At 50.5% G+C, this 27,485-nt stretch overlaps 8 protein-coding genes across 8 annotated transcripts; 6 read left to right on the top strand and 2 right to left on the bottom strand.

The window, feature by feature from the left end:
* Positions 1 to 1,793: 1,793 nt before the first annotated feature.
* On the top strand, positions 1,794 to 2,786 carry PV07_09438 (uncharacterized protein; the record flags this gene model as incomplete). The annotated part of the gene is made up of 1 exon (XM_016396698.1): positions 1,794 to 2,786. The coding sequence occupies one exon, from the start codon at positions 1,794 to 1,796 to the stop codon at positions 2,784 to 2,786; it is 993 nt and encodes a 330-aa protein (XP_016246554.1).
* A 2,345-nt stretch (positions 2,787 to 5,131) lies between these two features.
* On the top strand, positions 5,132 to 5,628 carry PV07_09437 (uncharacterized protein; the record flags this gene model as incomplete). The annotated part of the gene is made up of 2 exons (XM_016396697.1): positions 5,132 to 5,252; positions 5,300 to 5,628. The coding sequence occupies 2 exons, from the start codon at positions 5,132 to 5,134 to the stop codon at positions 5,626 to 5,628; spliced, it is 450 nt and encodes a 149-aa protein (XP_016246553.1).
* Positions 5,629 to 5,930: 302 nt separating this feature from the next.
* PV07_09436 (uncharacterized protein) lies at positions 5,931 to 8,254 on the top strand (the record flags this gene model as incomplete). Its single annotated transcript, XM_016396696.1, has 2 exons — positions 5,931 to 6,016; positions 6,973 to 8,254. The coding sequence occupies 2 exons, from the start codon at positions 5,931 to 5,933 to the stop codon at positions 8,252 to 8,254; spliced, it is 1,368 nt and encodes a 455-aa protein (XP_016246552.1).
* A 1,007-nt stretch (positions 8,255 to 9,261) lies between these two features.
* On the top strand, positions 9,262 to 10,150 carry PV07_09435 (uncharacterized protein; the record flags this gene model as incomplete). Its single annotated transcript, XM_016396695.1, has 2 exons — positions 9,262 to 9,820; positions 9,873 to 10,150. 2 exons carry the CDS (start codon positions 9,262 to 9,264, stop codon positions 10,148 to 10,150), a joined length of 837 nt encoding a protein of 278 aa, XP_016246551.1.
* A 461-nt stretch (positions 10,151 to 10,611) lies between these two features.
* On the bottom strand, positions 10,612 to 11,984 carry PV07_09434 (uncharacterized protein; the record flags this gene model as incomplete). The annotated part of the gene is made up of 3 exons (XM_016396694.1): positions 10,612 to 10,724; positions 10,778 to 11,704; positions 11,759 to 11,984. The coding sequence occupies 3 exons, from the start codon at positions 11,982 to 11,984 to the stop codon at positions 10,612 to 10,614; spliced, it is 1,266 nt and encodes a 421-aa protein (XP_016246550.1).
* A 5,786-nt stretch (positions 11,985 to 17,770) lies between these two features.
* PV07_09433 (uncharacterized protein) lies at positions 17,771 to 19,107 on the top strand (the record flags this gene model as incomplete). Its single annotated transcript, XM_016396693.1, has 4 exons — positions 17,771 to 17,806; positions 17,861 to 18,808; positions 18,855 to 18,964; positions 19,020 to 19,107. 4 exons carry the CDS (start codon positions 17,771 to 17,773, stop codon positions 19,105 to 19,107), a joined length of 1,182 nt encoding a protein of 393 aa, XP_016246549.1.
* A 1,058-nt stretch (positions 19,108 to 20,165) lies between these two features.
* Positions 20,166 to 20,615, bottom strand: PV07_09432 (uncharacterized protein; the record flags this gene model as incomplete). The annotated part of the gene is made up of 1 exon (XM_016396692.1): positions 20,166 to 20,615. A coding segment is annotated over one exon (316 nt), but the record flags the coding sequence as incomplete, so codon positions are not given.
* A 48-nt stretch (positions 20,616 to 20,663) lies between these two features.
* PV07_09431 (uncharacterized protein) lies at positions 20,664 to 21,107 on the top strand (the record flags this gene model as incomplete). The annotated part of the gene is made up of 1 exon (XM_016396691.1): positions 20,664 to 21,107. One exon carries the CDS (start codon positions 20,664 to 20,666, stop codon positions 21,105 to 21,107), a length of 444 nt encoding a protein of 147 aa, XP_016246547.1.
* Positions 21,108 to 27,485: the final 6,378 nt, after the last annotated feature.

Here is a 27,485-nt window from a genome sequence, read left to right as displayed (position 1 = left end):
AGCATATGGCGATGCCTTCTGTATTCTTGCTGGCGGTTCTGTTCATCAACGGCTCCAAAGTCTCTGAAGCCATCTTCCAGGAAGGTCTTGATTTCGTGCCGTCCGGCTTCGGCGCGTATCATGGTGACGAGGGCGTTCAGCTGGTTGGGTCCGGCGAGCCGGAGTGCATTGAGCAGATCTTCTAGCAAATGCCGGTCTTTTTCTAGAGTTTCTATCCTGCGCTTCACCGCAAGTTTGCGCCGGCCGTCGTCGTTTTCATCTCTGACACACTCGGTGTTCCGGGAGAGGCATGAGTCGCAAGTTATGCCACCGTCGCACTTGGAAAGTCAGCCTGGTCAAGCATCTGCAGTTGGGAAGAACATACTTTCGTGCGGCGCCTCCTGCAAGCGAGACATGCAAGACTCACCTTCTTGCGCGGGGGCAGCTCCACTGTACTCGACAGCTGATCATGTTGTGCAATGGACCGGTCAGCATCTGGAAACGGTGCCAGTCCTCGTCCGGTAGAACCTGCCATCAATTCAAGTAATAGATATGGCAGATTTGGCACTGCATGGAAATGTGGGTTTGGACCTAAAGTACAGTTATATCAGGAGATGGTAGATTAGAAGAGACCATTACGCGAACGTTGGCGGTATCAGGAACAACGTTCCGTCATCTGGCGAAAAGTTGTTCGCAAAGGCAAGGCAGGCGGCCGCGGAACGAATCCGGATTGCTCGATCTGTCTGAACTTGCGGATTTTGCTGATATTCATGTCCAAGAATCGGCACGGTGATGTCAGGAGCCGATAGAATGCATCGGCATTTGCTTATAGCCATCGCATGCTATCATTGTGACAGGTGCGCACATCGCGCCTGTGCATCGAGAAAAGCCTGCATGACATCTGATGAGGGTTCTGCTTAGGCAAAGATGCTCGTAGATCAGATTCAACGCAATTCGATGTCGATTCCACGCAGTGAGGAAAGACTATTCAGCCCGGTCGATCTTTCCAGCCAGCGCCTTACCAATGGCAATGTAGAGGCAAGAACAGGGGGTCGGGAATATTTCCCCGGCCTCTAAGCCTTAGTTGCATGGTGGGTCCCACTAGGATGCAGGATGCGGTCATGGCTCCCGATCGACCAACCACAGCTCCGCACAAGTGCCTGAATCGTAGATGATAGGCAACGTGCTTCTCAATCCGGGCGGACAGTTGGAACTGGGTAAGGCGATTTAGCGCCATATTCCTGTGCAATTGGTCCAGTTCGTTAAAACGCGAACAGTCAAGGCATGTCCCGCCTTCATTCTCACCCAACCAGCATCCGAAGGATGTACATCTCCATTTAGACCAGCTTCCAGACTAAGAACAAAGAGCCTTGCTTTCAAGCCACGCTTAGTGCAGTTGTTCTCCACGGAGCGGATTCACAAGCAGGACAGCGAATTATTCGATCGAGCTTTGGCCGCCACGTCCACCGCACCTCCACAATTTTCGTCCTTCCTTCGAATTCCCTGTTTCTAGGCAGTCCTAAGTCACCCCTCTCCTCACCTGGATGTTGCTTCCACAATCTGGCCGGTAAATCTCACATTGATGTAGCCCCTCCATCCAATGTAGTCACCCATATAGCGGCGCTTGTGCAATCATCTCAGATGTGCAACACACATCTAACGACTGACAACAAACGCATTGTACACCGCATTCCCTGCAACCGAAGCGTACGCCGTCACCATCAACGCCACTTCCTAGTTGCGAGCTTCAGCGTGTAACTCGGTCGAAGCTCCGGGGAACTGCAAACGGGACCCTCCTCGCCAGTGAATCAAGCATGTCCTCGGCTGGCGCCTCTTCAGCAACAGCCAGCATCAACGATCTGGACGGTTGCAATTTTCGAGACCCTCGCTTCCCATCCAATGCCAGCTTTACTTTTGCCAAGGATGACGACTTTGGCTTCGACCCGCCCTCCAAACCCAACGCAGTCTACAATGACTACACCTTCTCCAGCCCTCCCAACGACTGCCCGTCTCAATGGCCGGAGACCAAGCGCGAGAACGAGCCGAAGAAATCAACAGAGATTAAAATCAACCTGGACGGTTTTGAACTGGACAAGTCCAGCACGTCCACAATGCCTCAGACTGCCGTCTCACGATTCGGCCAGGTGACTCCTCCGAGATCAGCTTCTACCGCTAGCACAGCCTCCAAGGAAGACAATATGTTCCCAAAGGCTCAACCATTAAAATCGCGAAAGCGAGGCAGCCTCCGAAATGGGTATTCGGAAACCGTCCCTGGCGCTCCGGCTAAGAAAACGGAGCGCAAGCGCAGGTCTATGAAAAAGTTAGCTACCCTCAATAAAGAAGACGACACTCCGGAAGAAAGTAAGAGAAAGCATTCTCTCGAGAAGAACAGAATCGCTGCTGCAAAATGCCGCATCAACAAGAAGGAGAAGACAGAGCGATTACAGCGGGATTCACACGACAAGAGGGTCGAGAACGCTTGCCTCAGAGAACAAGTCACGTGCATGAAAGATGAGATCCAGCAGACCTACGCCATACTGGTCGCACACGCCAATTGCGCAGGATGCAAATCTCCTGAGGAGATTCAGACACATCTCATTGCGCTCGCCGACGCCTTCTTCAGCGAACAAATCGTGATGGCTGGGGAGAACTTCACTGTTTTCCCTCAGATGAGCTTTGAACGACTACCTGCCACCCCCGACAACTTCTTCTCTGGTTCAACTACAGATCACACGCTACACCCTCCCCTCCCAGAGTTCAATCGATCAGCAGAGTTCGAGGTCCACACTCCGCTGCGAGTTGACTGAACCGACATGTGATGATTGTTGTTTGCCTTACCTTGTGCCGATGACGATCTCATGTTTTCTGGCTTCCTCAACCATCACCTGCAGACCTGTGGCTCGGTCCAGAAGGCTTGCGTTCAAAATATAACCCTTACAGAAGTTTCTTCTGTGGCACGCAGCCGAGATGCATACCGCTTTATACAGACCGGGACCATAAACCAGCGATACAGCACCCATTCCTGTGAGAATGAGCTAGCACCGATTGGTGAAGGCACGGTTGTTTACCCCGCTTCACATGGCAGTGCTCGGCCACCGTCAACCAAGCGAAGCGATCTTCAATTGATACTGAGCGTGGAGCGAATTTGAGCAGGTTCTTGACCGCTCAGGTCTGGGAGGACCGAGATCGATACTTTGCCGGTCAAGACACAAAGCCATACTGGGACTGTGCTTCTAGATTTCAAGCGTCCAGGAAGCACGGAGAGGTCCAGGAGAGGTGCCCAAAATGTGATTCAGAAGTAAGCGAATGAGTTATCCGCCAGCTGCATCGCTCCCTTTTGCCGCCAAGGCAGAGATGATCTGTGCTGAGAGGCACCTCGCGTAATTCTAGGAGTCTCTTAAACCTCGAAGCATCTGTTCTGGGAATATCCCGACAATGTTTCCTACCACAATGCTGTCCATGTAGTACCTACCTTTTGAGTTTTTAGGGTGGCTCCAGGTTTTAAAGAGGGATCAACCTACACACTTCCAGAAGGAGCGGCAATTACGGCGTTAACCCCTCCCTGTGCCTGATACAGTGGCCACCAGCTCCAGCGTCCATTTGATCGTTCCTCGACCCAGTATTTGCATCTATGGAGCAATGACTGCCGATGATTATCATCAAATTCAATGCTCTCATCCAGTAGCGTCATTAAAATACGTCGCAATCATGGTAGCACGGCAGGATGGCCAGCATCTGGATGTGCCCGAGCAGAAGACAAAATACTCGCTATAGACACGAACCTGCGAAGATGATTTGAAATCAGCTTTGAAGAACAAGACTCTGACGCTTCCATTGTGCTCCGTTTCCAGAGAGGCAGTGTCAGTGTATGTTGTGTAGACTTGAAATGGGTGTGAGACACGCACTGTGACGACACCGACGGCGCCCATTCGTCATCGTGAAGGGTGAGAGGCGTGAGACTGAAAGGCGTGACCGACTCCATGACACCTCAAGTGCTGGGGCCGTCAGACAAGTCGCTGTCAATCATGATCACTTCAGGGCGTATGGTCTGGACGGGCGAGCTCTGCTGGTTGCGCTTACCAGGACGGTGAGGCAATGGCTCGACCGGAGCCGTGGCCGATAGTTCCTCTGGCTGGAGTGGCAGCCAATGGAGATCTCCAGGATTCATCCTGCGTACCGCTCGAAACCCCTTATATATTGAACGAGGATGCAGTTCGCAATTTGCTGTGGATGTATTGAATCAATGGCAATCTTAAGTTGCTGACATCGCTCGTGAGATAGACCGAGAACGGTCTGAAGTCCGACGAGTCCTCGTTGATAGAATTCCAATCGCTTACCTCCTCGAGCCTGTCCAGAAGGTACGTGTGAACAAAGGTTGCACCTTTTCACACCCGCGCAGTGCCTGCTGATACATCCTTCCGCCTCTTCTAGCTTATCTTGATCGGTTTTCTCACGTCAATGGCCACGACCTTCAGCTTGCGAGGAACTCTTTGCTGATATATCTTCTCTTTTTGGACTTTTTGGTAACCGCAATGCCAATATCAGGATATGGGTGACCCCCATTCCCTTCTGAGACGGCTTCCTCAACACTTTGAGACCGGAGTATCTGACCAGTGCGGTACCAGAATCCTAGTACTCTGAAAGTGACCATCTCAACCATTCCCAATGATCAGATAGAATGCGGACCGTACACTCTTGACCGGTTTGGCATTGTCGGTGCCATTGATCGTTGCGCCTATGTGCGATATCGTCAGCAGGATCAAAAGCTACGAGTAAAATTTTGCTCCTTACAGGACTGACCAGGTGGCAATTCGACCGATTATCCCTATCGCATCAAGCAGAAATGGCGTATAGACATTCTTTTTGCTCCTGGCATGTTCGAACGTCGTCGGCACTAAGTACAAGGACATGATTCCCGCCTTGACGTTGGTCTGCTCATCTTTCTCTCGCACGATCGAGAGCGACAATTCTGACGGTCAGCGATCATTCAAGGTTTCGTCAATAACGGCGACATGCTTACTTCCCAGGTTGCCAACACTGCCACGTTCTTCTTTCCTCTTGGGAATCCCCGGCCGTTTCTCTAACTCAAAATCTACCCCCGGAGAAACCGGCAGATGTCCTCCTCCTCGGCAGTAGGGACATCCGTCATATTATGTTCACAATTCATACGGATGGTAGGGTTCATACTTTTCGCTATGTGTCGGCAAGATTTGCTGACAAGCAAGATCGAACGCTGGACTTTACGTTTTGTGATGTGGATAAAGCTATCATCGGTACGTTCATCTTCCAATCCAAGCTACTTGCTGACCAGAACCAAAAGCCCGTAACATACTTCTACTCTCACTGATCATTGACGACATCGATGGCACGAGGAATTCCCTCCATTGGAACATCTACTACCACTTCCGGATTGACGAAAATTCACTTCATCTGCTACAAAACCAGGCACGGAAGCTATACGCTCTAGCTGTTTCTCTGGGAACCTGGCACGAGAGCAAGTATGGCAGGCTGATCAAACTCTGCGACCATGGATCTCTCGAAAAGGTCCGGGAGATGTGGAAGTTCTACGGGTTTGAAAGAAAGGGAAACGAAATCTCCCGCTTTAAAGAACATCTCGACGCCTGCATCCGGAAATCAAAATCAACATAAGGTCCGGCTAGGAGAGGGTATGAATCTCACCGGGTTCTGATCTTCGTCTCCTGCGCCTCTACGCTCAATTACCGACCTGGACACCATGCATAAGCACTACTGGCAGTACGGCTCTACCGATCTCAATCGGTCAACCCAGTCACTCGCTACATGCCAACCCAATGTTCGTTTCTCTGGATGACAACGTTCTCATGTATTATGGGACCCATCCGCTGCTGGGCTTCTACTTAGCCACTGTCTACGTGCCATTAGCACCACCATCGCCCTTTTTCTATCCCCGGCAGGTTTAACTCCTCAGGAGCATGTGGTCGAGGCGGCGAAGACTGAATTTCGTTCGTGGACGACCTCATTCAGGAATCACGCGCATCCTGTCAAACTGCGATTTTTTGTAGGTGATGCTCTGGCCGTCTCCCATTGTCTACAGTATCTGAATAACGCACAATCAACTTCATCTGCACATTTATATCGCGATCGTTTTCATTTCGAGCCCTTGGCACTTGACCGGGGGAACTACGCTGGATGCGAGGCCGGTCCGCTTACCTTCACCATCATCGATACCTCGAACCTTATCGACTCACGTGGGGGCTCTCAATTTACTTCTCGCAGCCGCGCCACTTCTGGCACACGACAACTCCGCCACTCTCCACACCGAAAAGCTTGTTCGGTCGGACAGCACGTATAGCAGCTTATTTGACGGCCTCCTTTGTGGCCCTTTGCCGAGAGTCTCGATGCTGCTTGGTTTGACCCGCGGATTTTGTGACGAACACGTCAGCGCTCTCCACCAGCGATGAACTCCTCCTCGATGCAGCGGTTGTAACTTCAGGAGCGAAGCCGTCCGAGTGTGGGCAACTGTTTGCCAGGATTGCATAGAAGCGGCCAATATGCATGTACGACGGCTTGACACAAAGGAAAGCTCCAGAGCGAATCCATTTCGACCCCACCAGCCTCGCGACGATCCTCTACCATATTTACTTGACAAGGCTCCTCCACCGCACGACCATGGCAGAATATTTTCGGAGCGATCCAAATGGGATTCGGCTAGGTAGAAAGCCATGGCACTGCATTCAGTTCTTCATTCGAAGTGGGCATCATTGAGGACAAGTACGCATGGAGTGGAACGTCGCCATTGTTGGTGTCATTCTATGCTCCCACGTGGATGCTCCTCTTACAACCACGAATGGCTCCTGTGGAATTTTGTATTCAGAGTACTCCCCAGAGTACCGAAGCATTTATCGACAATCTTGGTCTTCAGCTCATTGTTTACCGAACCGCCCTTTCAGATGCCGAGCATGTCTACATCAGCAAAAATTTGCCCCACTAGTCCGGCACCCTCTCTATCTGTAGGCCTGCTGCCTACAATGCTTCGCCTCCTACCAGCATAGACTTACTTGCAAACACGACCATCACTGCTTCCGTCGACTCGAGGACAGCTACGCTCGTGTCCCTAGCTGGTCGTGTGGACATCATTTCCACCAATTACAAAAATACACTCCAAGCGGGTGGGCACGTCAGCTCAGTCTTGGAAACGCCGTTCAACTTCACCAGCAATCCTCAACCGGGATTGAAATTCACGGTAGACTTCCCAATCCCTGTACTGGAGTCAGGACTCAAGATCAAAATCGCTCGGAAGTCTTCCTATATCGAATTGATTTGTTCGGTTGCCGATGGCGCCGACTGGTCCTCATTCTGCTCTTTTATGTACCCCGTCCTTCTCGACGCGGACATCGTCACAGCTTGGAACATACCGTATCTGAAGCTCGACTCGCTGCCAGTTCTGGACTTGAGACAGCAAGAACGCCTCGATTGGCTTACCACACATACATCGATGATGTTCAGTGGGAGCGAGAGATCACTCCGCAGCAATCCGCAGCTGCAGGCTCCCTTAGGGGAGCGAACACGGGTAGAGTTTAAAGACTCTTTGTTCTCCTTGTTCATACACTACAGTGGACTGCAAGGCCCACGTGCTAGTGTGTTTGGGATAACCTGCCCGACAGATGGTGGCGTGCATATCTCGTTCTTTGTGTCCTCACTTCGACTCGATCTTTCGAACCGCACAGTCGTGCTTGACACGGCAGTGCTGCCACTGCAAGACACCCTGATACCCCGAATCGCCTTATTTCTGGGATCGTTGACCAAAAACGGTGGCTTTTGTCAGATCCGTGCCACGGAAGCCGAGATGCGTGTCTGGAAGCAGGTATTACCCGGGCTTGTCGAGCGTACCAGGAACTGGTCTCACAACGCTGAGTGCGAGTATCTGGCCGAGCGACGAGTACAGCTCTCCGTCGAAAAGGGCCAAAAGCTATTGTGCTCTTGTGGGGACGGTTCAATACCTTCTGGCTTTGTTACGAGTATCCCGAACTGGCGCAAAGTAGCCAAATACACAGTTAGAGCGGCGATCTCCTCATGTTTCTCTGCCGCGATGTTCGAAGGTGGTTCCGACTCTGACGAGCTTGAGAAAGAGGCGCGGGAAAACAAGGCAAAGGCATGCTTATCATGTGGTAGAGACACAGCAGTGAATGGGTCTGGCCTGCTAAATTGCGCGCGTTGTCAGCAAGCCAAACACTACTTTCGGGAGTGTCAACGTACCGATTGGAAAAAGCACAAGGTGATTTGCAGGGCAAATTAGAACCGTCGCGTACGAGTCTTGAGATGTCTGTGCGAATGTAACCGGCTGAAGACGAAGAAGGTCTCGGACAAGCAAAATCGGCTTGCGGACGTACGTCCAGACCATGGATTGCGCTGGGAAAGTAGACCACCAGCGTGGTTGTTCATGTCCAGGCAATGTGGCTGGGATCTAGCGTTGCCATCGACAGTTAAATGCCTTCCTCGTCCGACCTTCCTGTCTAAGGTCTGGGCTTTCACGCAATATTGCGATATGTATGAGGGTGAGGAGGGAAGGTGGCTTCTTCATTCTGTAGCACAGCTGTGGCAGTCTTGACGACACAGTATTGTGTATAACGGCGTTGTCCTACATGCCAGACTTGCACGATCTCTACTGGAGGTGCATTAAGAGTGAACGGGCTGTCAGGGCGATGAATGCAAACGTGCGACACGTGGCTGAAGCACGTTCTCCTGGAATATGAGCCTCAATCGCCCCCAGAGGAACAGGGGCCTCGCCGTTGGTGGAAGACGAAAAAAACCGGCTTGTTTAGAGGTAACAGAAATTTCAGCCTTTTCTTGCTTTTCAGGTCTCGGTGAGACCACCAGCCTGATCGGCAACACCCGGTTGGGGACGGAAGCTTACGCCTAGCTTTGTACGTAGCTTCTAATGCTGAGAATCTAGTCTGCCTGTAGTTATTCATCTACTCACTCCCTAAATTAAATGTTTCTTGCGTGATAGATATGTCAGCTATAATTAATTCCAACAATAATTCAACAACGTTCGTGCGGCCAAACCTTCATATCCTCGGTATTGGAGTTCAGTGTCCGCCCCACGACATCAAGTCTGGAGATCTGGCAACTTTGGCAAGGAGGTTCTACCCTCGCTCGCCTGCGTGAGAGCGACTGAAGGGTTACTTGCTTGTTCCGTATGCTAACACTCTTGAAACAGCCTGCAGAAAATCTTATCAATTGACGAGTACACTGGAATTGAGACGAGGTCAGCAATAGGAACAATCGATCATCCCATTGCTAATGGACCAACACCACCCCTCGATTGCGGAACTGTGTGACATCTTCTTGGACTATGGCGTCAGATTATCTGTTGCCGCTTGCCAAAAGGCGCTGGAGCAGTGGGGATGCGACATCTCGGAGATTACGCACATGGTCTCCACGACATGTACAAACTCAGCTAACCCGGGATTTGACCACTTTGTGGTGAAAGCGCTCGGTTTGGACTCGAGTATCGAGAAAGTCTTACTCCACGGGGTCGATTGTTCGGGCGGCCTTGCAGCATTACGCACCGCAGCTAATATTGCTCTCGGGTCGCGCTTCCTTTGTAAACCTGCCCGCATCCTGGTGTCAGCCTGCGAGATCTCGAGTGTGTTTGTTAGGTCTGAGCTTGACTCGATTAACAGGGATCAAGACGTTAGAATTGGAGTCACACTTTTTAGTGACTGTGCTTCGGCGGTCGTGCTGGGAAATGGGTTTGGTAATGGCTCTGGCAAGGATCCTCTCTTAGAGTTATTGGGTTGGGAACACAGGGTTATTGAGGGCACAACGAAGGAGCTTGGTTTCAACATTGACCCCTTCGGTACGCTTTGCTATCCGTAACATTCGATCATTTATTCCTAAGCGGCTGCCAGGATGGAAAGTCGTTCTGACTCAGAGCGTACCGGAGATTGCTTCAGCAGCTGTGCCAACAGTCTTTCAAGATATGATCTCCTCGTTAGAGAGCGCAATTGACATTAAAGAGACTCGCGCGGCAGACTCCGACTGGGCGCTGGATCCTGGAGGTACGACTGTCATAAGTGGAGTGCAAAAATCCACGAACTTGACGGAAGAAAACTTGCGGGCCAGCTACGAAGTATACATAACGCATGGGAACAGCTCCAGTGCTACCATTTTCAGCGTTCTCCATTGACTGCTCATTAATGGTGCAGGTAAGGATCACGTCGCGGGTTGCGCATTCGGACCAGGTATCGCCCTAGAGATGATGCTGTTCAAGAAAGTCCGAGGTTCCAGGCCTGATTCTGAACGACTTAGAGGAGCGCTAATTGCGGAAGAAGTGGATTGAAGGTAGATAGAATGCAAAGAGAGGTGTGGGTGAAAGAATCGTGATGGATAGGATCCTCCGCCCAGATATTGACTGGCGATGCCCTTAATTTCTGCCGTTGCATATGAGAACTTTGAATGACTAAATAGGGAAGTGGAAACGCAATGTGGCAACGAGTAGTTCAGATACTTGCGGATAGGTAGACAGAACGCCATAATCAGCGGCAGGGATTCTACTGACCTGGTATTAGTCGTAACAAGGCATATTGGGTAATGCTCCTGCTACTTACCAGCGCCTTTTAATAGTACATCAATTGCTGTGTATCTATGTCATTCCAGAAAAGCTCCACGTTTCCCGTGACGTTTCAAGATCTCGACCTCACCACCGCCACGGATAATGCCAACATGCATAGTGGCGAGAAGATGGTGGGCAGCATTTGAGTCTGTGAAATTGTCAGTGGACTCCCCGAACGAGCTGTCAAAGGTGATAGCTTACGATTGTAAACACCGCCGTGAAACATAGCAGTAGCGTCCTTCCCAATGCCACTGTAAATCATAGATTTCCCGCCTGGATGTTCCTCCCCAAATCTACCAACATCATACACCAAGCCCGCTATAGTGAGCCAAGAGCGGCCTTTGAGGACTTCGTCTTGATATTCATTCCATTCCATTACAGGTAGTAGCTGAAGCTTAGTTGATTGCAGTTCGGCCAGTGTCAGGTCAAGCTTCTTTTGCTGCTGCTGAAGTCTACCCTTTTCAATCTCGTTTGGACAGAATAACTTGAGATTATGTGCAAGTCCTACTTGCTTCCACAGCCAGATCATCCATTTAGTGGGGTCGTATTGATACCAGGCGATCGCATTCCGATAATCGGACGGGAATTCGTGATGGAAATTATGATATCCTTCCCCGAGAGTGATTAGAGCAGTAAACACGTGGTCCCTTGGAGAATTTCGGTCGTCATATGTGTGATCTCCTAACCAGTGCGCGATAGAGTTCACACAGAAGGTCGATTGCTGTACCAGGAATGCGCGTATGATGCCAGCGTAAATAAAACCGCCCCACCAGTCACCCCACAGACCGCCGATACAGCAAGGGAGGATGTAGGCCATCGACATAGCAATTACTGTGTAGTGGTCATGCTGCCAGACCACAATTGGTTCGTTCACCAAGTCGGAGATGTCAGCATCACCCTGACAATTGGAATCTCGTCTGAATATCAACCATCCGATATGGGCATAGAATAAGCCCGTTTGGACCGAGTAAGGATCTTTAACCGTGTCTGTATAGCGATGATGGGTGCGATGATCTCGAGACCAATTTATAATCGAGTGTTCCATCGCACCACCGCCAACAGCAGCAAGCCAGATTTTCAGAGGGAGGCTAGCGGTGTAAGATCTATGTGCCCATAGTCTATGATATCCTAGGGACCACATTATATGATAATCAAGGAGAAGTGAGAGTCGTAAATACTAACCTGCTGTAATTCCTAGACCGGTCGTAAAGTGATAAATGAGGGTCCATATAGCAGTTTTGGTCTGCAACGGCGTAAATCCTGCAGCAACCAGGCCGAAGAGCGGAAAGACGATAATCCAAAACACATTTCCCCAGTTAAGATCCTCGAACCATTTTGTATATGATATTGTCTTGCCAGACTGAGACTGAAAGCGATTCGACTGACTTAAATTCTTGGTAACAAACATTGGAACTCAGTTTTTATGTTCCAGCTCAGCCGTTCGATGTCAAGTTTGTGGTTTGAAGTCTTCTCTAGTAGCGGGCCCAGGAGCAGAACAAGGTGATCGAGACTTGATATCGGAACCTGGATAACTGAGTGGATCGGTGAATTCGCTAGCAAGATGCTTCTCTCAACGAAAGTAGCCTAACGAAGCTGTTGTACATGGGGCGGACTGAAATGGCGGGAGGGCTGCCACGTGCGGTGAGCAAAAATCTATTGGAAAATCTTATCGCTCCTGCAATTGTCAAAGACAACACGGTGAGCACGGATAAGACATGCTACAAGAAAATATTTGGACACTCCGATACAGAAAGACGACTGTCACATGGCCCTTAAGTAATGCTGACGGCAAAGAAACGCAAAAGCAGGTCAAGAACGGGAAGTATCTCCGAGTCCTATTCGTGGGGTTCTCCCTAGGTTTAGGTGGTCGTCAAATAGAGACCGCTGATTTGGTGGCAAAGGATTTTACCCTCCCTGCAGATTTTGTTTCCCTTAGATAAATTGGGCATTATCATCTTCCAACCCGCAGTACAGTAGAGGTTCCCTAACATTGGTCCGTCTCACTCCGATCCGTATCACATTTGAAGCAAATAGTCCGCGCAACATTCACAGTATATGGTCTTGTGGCGCTCTATATCTAGTGCCTCAACCTCGACCTAATGGTACAGTCTAGGCCATGCCATTTTAACTCTTGGACGTCGCCACAAACATCATGCGACCGAGGAAGACTTGGGAGTAAGGAAAAATCAGTACGACCTGGCGTGTTTCGCGATAACATCTAGTGAATATCTGCCTTGCATGGTGAGTTCGTGTTGATCGAAGCGGACGTCACCGTGCGTCATTACGAGTGGCCGCGTCAGTCAATTTAGTGGTCAACTCGCCCCCTTACTCGAACACAGCGGAATTGCATACCGAAATACCGGAGTAGGTCCGGAAGAAACCTACAAGAAGTGCAAGCGTGGAGGAATATTGAGTTCTTTCAATTAGATCCTGCACGTCAATTAATTTTCTGCAGATAAATGCTGTAGGTGCTATGCAAGAACGATGAGTGGGTTCCACGTCCGAACTCAGCCATTAGTGTCTCCAGTGCCCTTGGTACTCCTTCATCCCTGACATTGAACACAAGAGGAGCAGCTTTGCTGACCTCTGAGAACTTCAATATCATTAGTCAATGAACCCAGTCAGATATCGAGTCCCCCCAAAATCCGAAATTCGAAGACTCAGCGCGGTTCTCTTCGTTACCCCAGATCTGGATGTCATATCAGAATCTATGGTTACAGGAAAGCCGGTCGTAAGGGTACCGTAATTACGCCGGCGTACCTGTAGCACGTGGTTCTGCTGATTTTCGGAACCGTCAACAGGCCTTCGAGGACCGTCTCCATGTGATTGAAGCTGCCACGCTTGCTACGGTGCCTACAACTATCCGTGGTCGATCTTCCCTTGCCGGAAAATTCTGGATCAGCCTCTCACCACTGTCTTCTTGAGATCCCCTGTTTCCGTCCTCCTAGAAACCGCCCAGAACGGTGGTTGAGAGAGAATAAAATTCAAATCTTGTCTCAGATTTGGCAGAATGTTAACGACTGTGACAAGGATGATCGAACTTCGCGCTCCAGTAGGCGCCGGTCGTGACATTCGTGTGGCTGTGAGGCTATGTGGTTGTGAGGTGGTAGTGAGGGTGATTTTTTGGCGCTTGTGCGGTTGTGTGGCTGTGAGCATGCGTAATGGTGTGGTTGTGTGGTTGTTCTCGACCGGATTGGGTTTGGTCACCTTCGATTCTGTTTTATAGCTCAGTACAGTAAAGTATGAATCAATTTGACGCACCGTTCTTCTCAGATTCTTTCCCAAAGTGACTACCCTCCGGCGCGTCGGCCATGAGGTTGTACAAAAGAAAGAGTGATACTGGCTCACATTTCGTGACGTTCTCTTTTGATTATCAAGGTCCAGATCGATCGATATTCTGAATTCGGGTAGTTAAAGCGGGGCACCACACCTCTTATACGAGGCTATTGTGTTCTGGTCCTCATCTAATTTGTTCGTTCGTGTTGCAAACTCTCCTCGAAGTCGTTCAAGTCCCAAGGTGCTTAGAACCAAGCCGTTCGATAAGAGAAGACATGAGAGAGTTCAGAGTCAGATGGGAAGGAAGACACAGAAGCTGAGCGGAAGGGTTGTGGCTCGTCTGTGTGTCGTTTGTGGCAGACTCTCTGAAGGTGGAAGAAAGCAATCCACGCATGCCGTGGAGGGACACAAGACACGAAAGCTTTCAAGAAGAGAGCAAACCAAAGTTGCTGCAATGCATATGCTCAAACTCCTCTGTCCGCGTCTTTCATGAAGCAAGGGCAAAGGAGCAAGAGCTTAGGGCTTCCGAAACATACCCTATCCACGACAGTATGCTCGAAAGAACATGACAGCATCTTCGTCGGTATAAGTGTGTAATTAGCAGAAACCGAGCTCCCAAGTCTGAATGTTGCTTGCTTATGGAAGACAGAGGTGAGCATCTAACGACTTGGACAGTCGACCGACAATGCAACGATGAAGGTCGCTGACTAACCATCTGCCAAGCCCGGGAAAAAGAGCCGCCCCCCTTTCTGGCTACCAACCCCCAGCCTGCTATAACCGACCCTTCGTGATACATACATCTCACGCATTCGCCCCCGCCACTCAGGGTCAAGACGACGTTTTTCATGCAAAGTCTCTGAAATGAAGGTTGTCCGCCGCGGTTACTGCTTCATCTAGCAAGCTCGCGTCCGGACGAGGCAGTCGGACAACTTGGAGACCCAGCGATCCTGGAGTCTTTCTCCGCAAGGCGAGACATGGTAGTGTGATGGACGAATGGGAGGTAACTCCTACTTGTGTCTGTATTACTAGAGTTGACGCTTGACATGCCTTTACTATCTTTTTGGATATGTGAGCCGGAGCCCTGTCTGGTCACTGCAGTGCCAATGTACGACATGCCTCTCGAGCTTGAAGTATTTCTCTGTTCGCGACTACCCCCTGCTAATGCTATGTCAGTTGGTCTGCCGTGAGCTATCTTGTCACTTTGCCACAGACTTATGCATAGACGCCGTCCTGTCCAAATGTGTGGCCCCAAGTCGGTCTGCGTTTGGCCTTTGTATCGACTCAGCTGTGCCCTGCGATAGCCGAGTTGCGGCTTGCTCGTTTCCTCGAGTGAACTTCAGTCCTTCCTCACTCGACAGCTCCATAGGCTCATGTCTCAGCTGTTTCCCAATTGCTGAGGCCGAGTCTCACTTCTCCAGACCAGCATGTTCTTAGCCGACAGGACTCCACGGCATCGGAATCAGATCTTGCTCTTCATGCTCTGAATCAGCGGCACTGTCTTGTGCACAGTATCGCCCTAGCCTTCAATGCCCCACGACATCTCTCGTCTCAGCTTTCGCTCCTCCAAATCAGCGAACTGCCACAGATGATGCACAGTGTTCAGATCTCCAATACGTACGAACCAGGTTCGCCCCCTTTCCATGACTTCCCGACGCGCCTTGAGTCCTTTCCGCCTATGTGTGTCTCATCCTAAGGGATTTCCAGGGCGCAGAGTGTACGATCGAAGCTCGAATAGACCGCCAACTCTTCGAGTGGAGTGGAGGGCCAGAATGAGAATTCTTGCATGAGGTCGATTTTCTTGGACGTGATCATGGAGTTCAATTCCTTCTCGAAAGCCGGAATTGTTGGATACTGTGCAATGAGGTGTGGTAGCCAGGGTAGCGCTGATACTCCGAGACATCGACTGCGATGATGGATTCGCACAAACACCTCGACATGGGAACCAATTTACCGAAAGCTTCGCATTCGCCGACTTCTGTCCTCCAGCTTCCCACCAAGTGGACCCTTCTTCTCCGGGTCATTCGCCATTCTGGGATATCAATGGCTCACCAGGTCGATCGGCTTGACGTCGTGAAACACATTTGAATGACGTATTTGCCTCGGGCTAGCACTTGGAGAAAGATCGTTCCATGGCTTTTTGAGGAGCCCGACCTTCAGGTGTACCGTAGATCAAGCTGGACAGGGCACCTGATCACTTGGTAGACGTGTCCGTTTCGGCTTGGCGTTCTTCTTCCGTAGATGGCGCGATAGACAGTGAGCCCAAGCCCAGGGTTCCAGACAAACGAGAGGTAGCAAGACTGGCAGATGGAGAGGTTTTAGACGCAGAGGCTACAAGTGAGTGACTATCATCTTGTTCTTTCTTCTTTCGGGCTGCTTCTAGTCCATCCCGAATTTCCTTCTGCTATTGATTGAGTGTTTCTCTTGAGCCGTGGGTGATATCGCTCATAGCAGGACTGCGAGAGGGTGCTTGAAGAACGAAGGACGTGGTGCATGCGCGCCAATCAAATCGCACTTTAAGCGACTGTGAACGGCACCCTCCAAGCGAGCTGTCCAAATCGGTTTCGACAAGTCGACAGGTTCCGGTCCAGGTGTGCACCGAGCGAATTTGAGCCACGCTTCAGCATTCCTCGTGCCATTATGGCAAGCTGACATCCTTCTCGTACAGTCTTTGAATTGAAGCGAAGTCACTTGACGTCAGGGAATATCTCCATCGTAACCAAAAATTCACCGAGAGATGTTTCTAGTTCGCCCAGCCACCTGCGGTGGTAATACCTGTGTCACGGCGCCTCGACTATTGCAAGGCTTGATATTAGGCATGCCGAGTTCTCCCAAGCATTTCATGAATGAACATTGACTATTGTGAAAGCTTGATGTGCGAATCAATGAATCGCGAAGCAGACTAAAGCTAGTTAAGGACATATTCCCAGACTCCTCACGTCTTCAGGAGCCTGTTAGGTCGGTCGCCTATTCAGTTGTTTGGTGCGAGAGGTGGATTTTCTTTTGTCGAATCTCTCATGTCAATGGAAACCTTGAAGCCACCAAACATGTTGAGTTATACGAGCGAACAACTTATGCAAACTGTTACCACCAAGGGGATCTACGTCACTCACGCCCTCCCATCTGCTCCGCAAAAGCCAATGATAGAGGCGACCGACATCTGCCTTGCTGACTGTGCCAGAATAGTGGAGGCTCCTGCTGGGTCGGTGTACAGATCATCGGGAACCGGAGTGTTACACAGATCTTGAGATCAGTGGAGGAAGAGACGGAATCGCTACAGGACATATTGATACCATAGAGCCGAACACATCGTTGACCGCTTGAACACGCCCCCGATAGAGGCGATTCAATGCTTCGAAGCCTAAGGGTTTGGATGTGTCGTCCCCTGCTACTACTGTTGGGCACCCAGCCGACCCAGCTATATTTCTTGTCGACACTGCAGCACAGAACATTATTGTATATCCACCTGCACGTGCTGAATTGCTCCAAACCTCGAATATGCATTGCCGATATGGTCTAGGACGTAGCACAGGACTTACGCACGTGACGACATGGACTACCGAGAATTTGTCTTGTTTGTCGTGAGTTTCCTACGCAGCTCCCAAGTAGTCCGCTGCGTGTAGCGAAATCATGATTGTCAGGAGTAATCAATATCACACGAGAGGTTCACATGCACCAGAGCGCATCTCCTCTTCTTATGTGACCAACTCTCACGGTGTTCAAGATCGGGCGAGAGTCCATTGGTTCTTGAATTTCCTCCGGAGATGAACGTCAGCTCATCAAAATCATCTAGTTCGAGATCATGGCGTACATATCTCGTTCAGTCCGCTGTTGCTAATGGCGGGTCTTCGTCCTCGAAAAGAGTCCCAAGGCTCTGCTCCAGCTCAGGGTTCGGAGTCGTCCCAACGCAGCAAGATCTCAATGGCTTGTCTCGGTTGCAAAACTCGAAGATCCAAGGTGATGAATGCGCTGCTGGCTGAGTGGCACTTTGCTAACGCTATGTCCGAATAGTGCTCTGGCGGCAACCTGTGCAGTAACTGCAGCCGCTTGGAGATCAACTGTGTATACGATGCAACTCGGGACAAGCGTCGCAAGATCCATTGCGAGCGCGCCGAAACAGAGTCGACACTCCAGAAAAAATTGCTGCAGCGTCTATTCGAGCTAATCCGCGCCGGAGATGGCGAAGTGCATAGAATGTTGCAAGAAGACGCTCATAGCCGAGAGCTTGCCCAACGACTTGGCCTGGAGGTGCCTGAGCATGTCGAAACACTGCAAGCCCAGACCTGGCCCCATACTCGAACGACAAGTCGCGGAGAGGTCGAGGACGATGTGAGTCAGAGAGAAGAGCTCCAAAAGCGACGTGCAATCTGCCGCCAATTAGACGAGAGAGACACCATGGAGACAGACCCACCAACAGTGCGAAGTAGTTCTGCCGGTTCGAGCGACCATTCGATTGCCCCTACCTTTTCTGAGATGCTCATGCCCAGTCCAGGCGTCTTAGATGCCAGCGACCAGCATCGAATCTTTTGTTCCAGAGACCACCATGTTCCCATCATCGAGAGCATCAGCATATTTGGCGAGATTCCATTACCACCGACAGAAATCACGACGAGTCATGGGTCAATCACGTTGCAACAACAGCAGATACTCAACCTTCGGATACCCGAGTACCTCATTCTGCCCTTGTTGTTCGACGAGGAGCGATATCCAATGGCAGCTGTGTACACTGATTTTCGCGATTATGGTCGTCGACAGCTGGCAGAAGGGCAGTCTCTTGAAACTGTTCTAGGATCCTCAAAAGTCGACCTCGCGCTCTATCTTCGCGAACGTCAACCTGGGGATCAGCACACCCCTGCGACATGGGCATGTGAATTCATGCGGCTCCTGAAGGACTTCGATACATACGTAGCCTTGGCCTGCATCTTCACCTATGCCCGTTTTATGCGTGTCAGTTCTGTGGTAAGAAAAGTGAGTCGGAAGAGACACAGCTGACGGAATATGCCAGTGGGTAATAGCACCCTCCGAAGACACGTATGCGCTGCTTCCCGAGACAATGAGACCAACGGTCGTACAAAAGCTAGTTAGACACCATCCCGGTGTTGATTTGCCGATCTTGTACGTTCAACTATCATTCTGATGGTTCTTGATCCTGATTCAATTTGCCTCCTAGTCCCGAGATGCGCGATGGCCTGATCCTGGACATGCGGGACTATATCGTGGCGATCCAAACGCTCGGATGCAGTGTCAACTGGGAATGAAGGCTTGATGAGGCCATCGACATGGAATCGGAGACGCGGGTAATGACTGTTTCTGACGAGTTCGCGAACCACATTTGTGATCTTTCCAATTGGTCCAGCCAAAACTTTGCCGACGTCTTTCCCGAGCTTCGAGGCTTGTATCGGGTAGTTGAGCAGGAAACGATCCTTGTGCCCAAGACTGATGTCGAGGGTTTCCTCAAACCACGAGGAATTGTGAATGCACAGCCTGAAATTGCAGCAGGAGGATAAGATGAGGACTGCAAAGGAGAATGTGCTGACTGGTAGTGAGGGTCCGGTATGGTTACACACCAACCCAAGCAAGGAAAGGGCTCGGACCCCAGAAACACTAAATAATATCCACTATGCTTGGGCGTCCATTATGACAATAGTGTCCCGTTTGTTGACTCGCGGGTGTCAACAACGCTTTCTCCCGGATGCTTTCACCCGGCCGCGAATAGTAAGGCTCCGGAAGTGCAAGAGCTTCATGTTCATTGGTTGCGGCTGCTCGACGGGGAAAGCGTGTCCGGGATCATTTCTACCTCGTAGGTGCTCTTACGCCCGCATAATCATCGCTGCTCTTCAACTCCTAAGGCCGTTCTACGGGCAGAGTTGATTGCCCACAACTATTTGTCTATGCTTGCTAATTCGCAGGCTGCCCGTCGAGCTTTGTCTGCTACCAATCATACCAGAGGGAGTGCAATCGATGCCTACTGTCCAAGACCGAAGTTTCGTCCTACTGCGCAACCCGACCGAGGTGAAGATTAGTCAAAGTTGAACGTACATTTTCAACCATGGAGACCGGCGTTTCCAACATCCCTCTTTCTCCTGATCCTTTCGTCTGGGCATGAATGAAGCAGGTGGCGATAGGTTGTGACACGAGCTCCATGGAAGAGCTGGTAGGTAAAGGTTGGCAGTGTCATCGTGTGGGCTGTTGAATCGAGTGCATGAACCCCAAACGGCAGACCCAAATGTAGAGGAGCTAGCTAAACTAAATTCACCAGATTACTAAGTCCTGTGACAGTTCCAAGGTTCGATATAGAGGTGAATCGGGTATGTGAGACGAATATGTGGATGCGCCCTTGAAGATGGTGTGAATCATCGGGGACAGTATAAGACCTAACAAAGTCACCAAACCGACGCCATTTATGTGCCACATACTCTCCAATGAATGAGGTGCAACCTGTCGTAACGATTATTCCAGGTTTAGGCTCATGATAGTTGTAACATCCCTGCCAACGGTGCCTGTTGATCGAACGACATCGATTTCCCCTTGAGGGTCAACCGGTGCCAAAGCACTCTTGATACGGTCCAATACGTCGCCTTTGCGCCGACAAATGACAACATCCTCACCCACAGCCAGTGCAACCTCCACAGCCGCACCGCCAAACTGACCAGTCGCAGCGTGTGACGACCCTGTCACTAGTTCTGATGCCCAATTCCGTGGCCCCGCCATTCGGCACCGTCGGCCTTGGCTTCTTGAAGAAGCAAGGGTTGTCCACGGAGACATCAAACCCGGCAATGTTCTGTTGTCTCGAGTGCGTGGCTCTGGGACCGGAATGTCTTTTGAGCCCGTGTGTGCAGACTTCTCATCTTCTCCGCGACTAGACCTAGAAGAAACAACACTGAACACATTATCGGCGGTGACCAGAGAGTATGCAGCGCCAGAGCTGCTCAGCTCGAAGGTGTTGCGCGATCCGACACCCACGGCCACGACAGCCTCGAATGTGTTCTCCATGGCATTAACGTTGCTCGTTGCTGCCACCGGGCAACTACTTGTGTATTCCGGCACGGGATTCCAACGTCAAGCGATGGCCACGCAGGGATGGATGGTCCTGAGCCATGTCAGAAACGGAGAAGGAAGGACCTGGATACCCAGATTTGGCACTGTGGAGAGAGTGCTTGAGAGAGCGGCGCTGAAGACTGACATGGGACGAGTAAGTGCGCAGCAATGGCTGAGTATCGTCGAAGGCATTGCGCAAGGAGAACCGGCCAAGATTTAATCGTTGTTCGGTACCTCAACCTCTGGGACTTATGCGAGCATGAAGCGATTAGCAGAGTGATCAAAATTCGGGTTGGATCTGCGAGGGATGAGTTCAATGGAGCTGGTGTGTGCCCTATCATCAGAGGATACGCATGGCGACATCGAGTTTCAACGTGTCAATACTCTGGCGATGTCACATTCCTCGGGTACTCAAGATTCTCCACAATTTCAGCCTCATCGTTCCCATGCAGATACTTGGGAGCCTGGATGTGGCGCTTGCAGGATGATGAGCACAAGGAGAATTTGTACAATTAGTTTGAGATTCGATGCTCTCTTGCAGTAGATGCAGACGATGCCTACGTAAGGCCATGTATATTTAAACTCATGAAAGCTGGAAAATGAATAGCGAGGACAATCACCCAATTTTCGCATGATATGCAAATCCAAACCCTGTGGGAGTGGCCAGGCTGGCAGCCTCGTCCGGCATGACCGGCAAGGTGCGGTGGCAGTTGCCACAGCTTACCGCAGACTTCTAACTTGCGTCACTTTTTCTTTACAGGACGGATGGATTTTCCAGCAGCCTTCACTACTCTGGAGCTTCGGCGTTCTAGCTGCAGGTTTGGCGCCACTCCCTATCGTTTCAGTGGAGGGTAAAAGTTCCGGGGCCAGCTCGCCTCACCCACTTTTCCGACGGCTCAACCTGCCCTGTCAACCTGCACAAATCATCCAACTCCAAACCATCTAAGGACAACCTGTTTCTGCCCACATGTCCCCATCGCACGGCCATCACTGGTCGCAGTGGCACTTTGCTTCCTCGAAAAACGCCTGAGGATTCAGTAGGACTCTTCCAGTTGACATCCGAGTGTAATATCCGTGAACTGCAGCAGCGCGACAGGTAGACAGCAGCATCGTTTTGTGATGCCGAATGAGACATCTGGCCGCCGATTCCATGCTCAAGCTGAATTCAGCTCCTTCGGCCTTCTGTGCTGTCCTCCTATCTCCCAGAGCTTACTCCACGTTTCCAAGCCACATGCACGAAACCGAAGATATCAGGTCCTTGGCTTATGTTGTTTATTCTGACATCATAGTTGGATTCGCCTAAAGCCCAGAACGTCAAGCTATAATATGCCTCCAAGCACATTATTTTCGCAGCGTGTCAACCGAAAGTGCTGTCCAGAACTCTAACTTGACTCACAGTACGAAAAGCAGGCTCCAGTCCACTTCAACGCTAATCAACAGAATGGCTTCCAATAGCGCGGACGGCATCGACCCCGACTTTGAAGGCCGCGTCCTGGTTGTGGCCAACCGGTTACCAATGTCCATAAAGCCCAAAGATGATGGCGAGTTCGAGTACAGTATATCCTCGGGCGGACTCGTCTCTGGCCTAAAAGGACTTGGCAAAGTCGTCGACTTTAAATGGTTTGGTTGGCCGGGGATTGACATTCATCGCAACGATAAGGACAAGGTACGGAGACACTTGCAGGACAAGTTCAATGCTGTGCCCATCTTCTTGTCGGAAGACCTGGCCCAGAAGCACTATAATGGTTTCTCCAGTAAGTCGTCCACACCATCACTAATCACGAGCGGACATACTGATCAGGTGCAGACTCAATCCTATGGCCTTTACTACACCGTATGCCGGAGAAAGCTGGCTCGGAAACTGAGTGGGCCCAGGCCTACCAAGAAGTCAACGAGATATTTGCGGACAATATTCTCCCATACGTCGAGGACAACGACATGATTTGGGTACACGACTATCATCTACTTCTACTTCCTGGCATCCTCCGTCAACGACTGAAAAGGAAAAGGAACCTCAAGATTGGATTCTTCTTGCATACCCCATTTCCCACTGAAGACTACTTCACCATCCTACCCTTCCGAGAGGAGATTTGTAAGAGCTTACTCTTGTGTGACGTAGTTGGTTTCCATACAAACCAGTACGCGAAAGACTTCCTGGACAGTGCACGAAAGGTACTTCCAGGGGTTCCGAGATCACCGAATGATCTCCACTGGGAAGGAAGGAAAGTCATTGTACACGGCTTCCCTCTCGGGATCGAAGCAGATGAGTGGCGGGAGAGGCTCCAAGAGGAAGCCGCGAAGAAAGAACTTACTAGCCTACAGCATCAGTTCAAAGGTCAAAAAATCCTTCTAGGCGTTGATCGCCTTGATTATATCAAAGGCATTCCACAAAAAATACTGGCGTTTGACCGACTGATGACCGATCGTCCTGAGTGGGTAGGCAAAGTGGTTCTTGTGCAGCTGGCGATCCCCACAAGAGCTGAAGTGACGGAGTATCGAATCTTGAGGCAGGAAGTGGAACATCTTGTTGGAAACGTGAATGGCAAACATGGTAGGTTGCCCCTGATCTTAGATTGGAGTCGTGCCAGGTTGCGCTGACTCACTGCTTGCAGCAACCTTTAAGCATACGCCTGTGCACTATCTCTATCGGTCAGTGAAGCCGGAGCTACTCGCAGCGTTGTACGCAGCGTCGGACATCTGCATAATATCGTCCATTCGAGACGGTCTTAACCTTGTAAGCTACGAATACGCCGCTTGTCAGGAGGAGAACAAAGGTATTCTCATGATGTCCAACTATGTCGGAGCCATAAAGACGCTACCTCCGTCCTCGATGGTCACATTCAACCCCTGGGATACGCAGAGGTTTGCGGAGAGCATCAATGTGGCACTCAAGATGAGTGAGGAGGAAAGAGCTGAGAGGCACCAAGGAATTATGAAAGTCGTGGATACTTGGACAAGGTTCGTCTTACAAGTTTCTCATTCCCCCTTACTTGTGAATAATCCACGAACGTTATTTTCACTTTCCGTGACCTCAGACTACTAACTTGAGAGCAGTGCCAAGTGGGGCAAAGCCTTCCTCGAGACCATGATGACCGCGAAAGTCCCCAAAAATGCAGAAATGCCGGACCGCGACCCTCTTGGAGATTCAGATCCCTCAGACACAGAGAACGAGAACGTCACCCTGGAGAATAAAGGCAAGCCGGAATGAACTTCTCAGAAATCGAACTCGATGGTACGCAGGCCCGATCCATCCATGCTGGCTGCGTGCGATAAGCGGGTGGCGATGGTACGCTTGACCCGATCACTACTGTCAGAGGAGGTGTAGGGGAGCGACCAGTCTTGTGGATGCTTCAGTAGGATGCTCCCTTGGTGTGAGGTCCGACAGCATGATAAGCTGCTATTCAAAATGAGCAAGAAAGAGACTATCCCGAACGGAGAACGAGATGCGCATTGTTCCGAACCTTCGAAACCGTGGAAAACTGCATGAGAGCGCCCGCATTGAATAGTTGGCGAGCAAGTATAAGCGGTTTAGACGTGATTATTGTATCTCGCTGTCATATGTACTCTCGCCTCGTCAACGTCAAGGGTATTTGGATGCAAATTGACGGATGTCCAAGTAAGCCTGATAATAAGTTCCAGAATCGATGGCAATCTCAAGCTACGGAGTCGACCCTGCTGAGCTCTGCCTCGTTCTTTCCTTCTCCCTTCCTGGGTACCAACCTCCCTGTGCCATTGAGGGAGACGCTGGGAGTGCAGAAGCCATGTTCTCAGACTCTCACAGGCGCTCGGAAGGATAGCCTCTCGCTCCGTCTGATAGATTCAGCCACCTGGCAATTCGGAGCTCATTATGCATCGCCATCAATATCATTGATTTCTCTCTGGTCATTGACTCGTCGTCCTCATTGTCCATTTACTATTCAGGCAACATCCCCTGCATTGATTGTTATTGCCGTCAAAATCCTCGCACCCGTGTCTCACTTCTCTTTCACCGCCATTAGGATCTCCCCATCACCACTGTCGACTCTCCGTCCTGTGATCCCTTGGCGTATCTCTCGCCACACCCTCCCCACCATCATGCGCTCTGCCCAACGAAATCCCTCCTCTCCAGCGCCCCACCCATACTCTCACAAAACTCCCCCAACCGCCTCCCCCACTCCGCCATCCGTTCCTCCATGTACGCCTTCCCCCTTTGCATTTTTCCTGGACACCATCCCCCTCTGCGTCTCCCAATCCCAATACTCGCGGATTGTGGATACAGAGCCACGGTGACCTCTGCGTCTTTGAAGTGCATGTGAAATGCTGGTGGCTGCGTTTGCCACTCTCTCGAGATTGAAGGGCAGACTTTATTGTCTGGACATGTCATGAGGCTCTTGAACTGAGTGAGAGTCTTGATACCAATTGCCAGACGGGCATCTGGAATGACAAAGTCAATTGACTCGCCCGGCATTAGTTCGGGTTCAGGAATTTGCTGGTTGAGGGATACCTACACCCATAATTGATCGTATGCCATGAACGTTGAGCAGATAGTTGGCCCAAGAGCACACAGGGCTCCTGATCCTTGATGAGAGCCCGAGCAATGGATATCACGAACGATTCTGAAAGATCCGAGATGTCGGTCCTTCGCTTTTTTGTTCAAAGCGGCATTGCCTGGAGTGTCTGCTGAGTTTGATTGCAGATTTGAAGGAAGCAAAGGGCCTCAGGCCCGCCTGTCACAACCGCCAAGTCCCAACAGGCTTTAGCCAACCAGTAGCGAAACTGCTAGTCGCGCAAACGACAAGATTACCTTTTCAATCTGAGACTGGTTCTCATCCGAAAAACTGCGAACACAGACTATTTGGTTCCTGTTACCATTCGACAGCTCTTTCTTGTGCCCGAAGATGCCCACGTTTTTCCCCCGCATTTCGCCCTCGCATCCGACCAGACTATTCTCCCGCCCAGCGACCCGGCCGAGGTTCCGGTGTCTTCAAGTTGGACCATGATGCAGTCGTCGTTCCCAAGGCTCACATCCTGCTGGAAGCCTTTATGCGTCTGTACGCGCGTGATTCAGAGAAGCATATAGGTGCGTTTGGAATAGCAATGATCGTATACGTGGAGGAATACATCGATGATGATGGGCTTCTGGACGCAAACCTGCTTCCGGAGCCTTTGAAGACGTCGTACAAAGAGCTCAGACATGGGCGGAAGCCGGTTCGTCAATGGACAAAGGATTTAAAGGACGCCCTTGTCCCATCCAAGAAGGCATCGGCCTGACATGACGAAGGGCTATGTTTATCTCCTAATGTGGGAAGTCTCATGTGAGGCACACAAAGGAGCCTTTGAGCAGTGGATGGAAACGGCCACCGAGTCGGAAGATCCTAAGATGAATGAAGATAGAGGTTGGAAGCCCTGGCCTCGGGATGAAAAATGATAGAATCGTTGCTTCAAGGTGGTTTGCCAGGGACGGTCTCCACGCTACCTTTTGGTCATAGCTAACGGTTGTTCAAGAATGGCAAAAATCCATACGGTTGACAGTAAATGGAATGGGGGAGAAGTGTATCAAGACGAACCCAGTCTCAATCGCGCCCTTTGTTGGTGTTCTTCAGCACATGGAATGTACGGCGGCCCGACGCTGCTCGGCTTTCGCTGTCTGTGCGACGGCATTAAAACAACTGGCTGATACCAGATGCTGTAGGCAAAATACAAGAACATTTCCGCGAAGAACGATCAGTATCATTTTCCTTTGAAGTGCCAACATTCGGCGATGTGCCAGATCTATTCATCACAACCCCATTTTGCATCAAGATGCCTATAAGTCAAGTAAGCAGCTTTGCCTTGGATCTGCTGAATTGGAAACCATTCGGTCGATAAAATATCTTTCCACATTTTTGACATGTGAATTTTATTGCCCTTTCATGTATCTGCCGCGGTATATGAGAACACTGTGCATGAGAACAGAAAATGAAAGTGACGTAGTGCAACTCACCGATTGAACGTGTTTTCTGCCGGTATCCTTCCTTAGAATTCGATTGACAGATGCTGCATAATTTATGCTGTGCAACGTGATGGGTTGTGCCAAGTAGCCAGAACGCTTGTTGATGCAAATAGCAAACACGGCTTTGACAGTTCCTTGCATAGCTATGGCCTATAAGAACCAGGCCTGTTCCACTTATCCCCGTGGTTACAGCAACATGGGTCAACAGTCGCCTTGAGACGGGTGAAACTGTGTGATGAAATAATCTAGAAAACAGGCTGTTGGGACTAGGCAATGATCTAATGTTGCAAGAACTGCCCATACTGTTTGGGCTTTGGCGAGTCGTATCACTTTCATTTAGAAGCCAATTTGGAAGACCGAGTCTTGTGCGAGGGTTTAATTTAGCCGTGCAGAATAGAAGATTGCAATCAGTTCCTAAACTCAGTTGCTTGTTTCCTTCCTGAGCGAACCCGTTGAAGAAACCTGACTTTGTGAATGCTTTGGCCGACGTGAAGCTTCCGATATTAATAATGCCTCATTTTCGTTCGAAAAGAGATGAGCAAGAAGTCTTTTCGATGCCAACGTGTCAGTATGATCCGCCCCGAGCTTGCTCTTCTGCAGTGCCACCACCTCCTCCGTCAACTCTAA

This window comes from Cladophialophora immunda, assembly GCF_000835495.1.
Source record: "Cladophialophora immunda strain CBS 83496 unplaced genomic scaffold supercont1.5, whole genome shotgun sequence".
NCBI lineage: Eukaryota > Fungi > Ascomycota > Eurotiomycetes > Chaetothyriales > Herpotrichiellaceae > Cladophialophora > Cladophialophora immunda.
The sequence above is the reverse complement of the archived record's forward strand: the minus strand, read 5'-3'. Positions and strand labels throughout refer to the sequence as shown.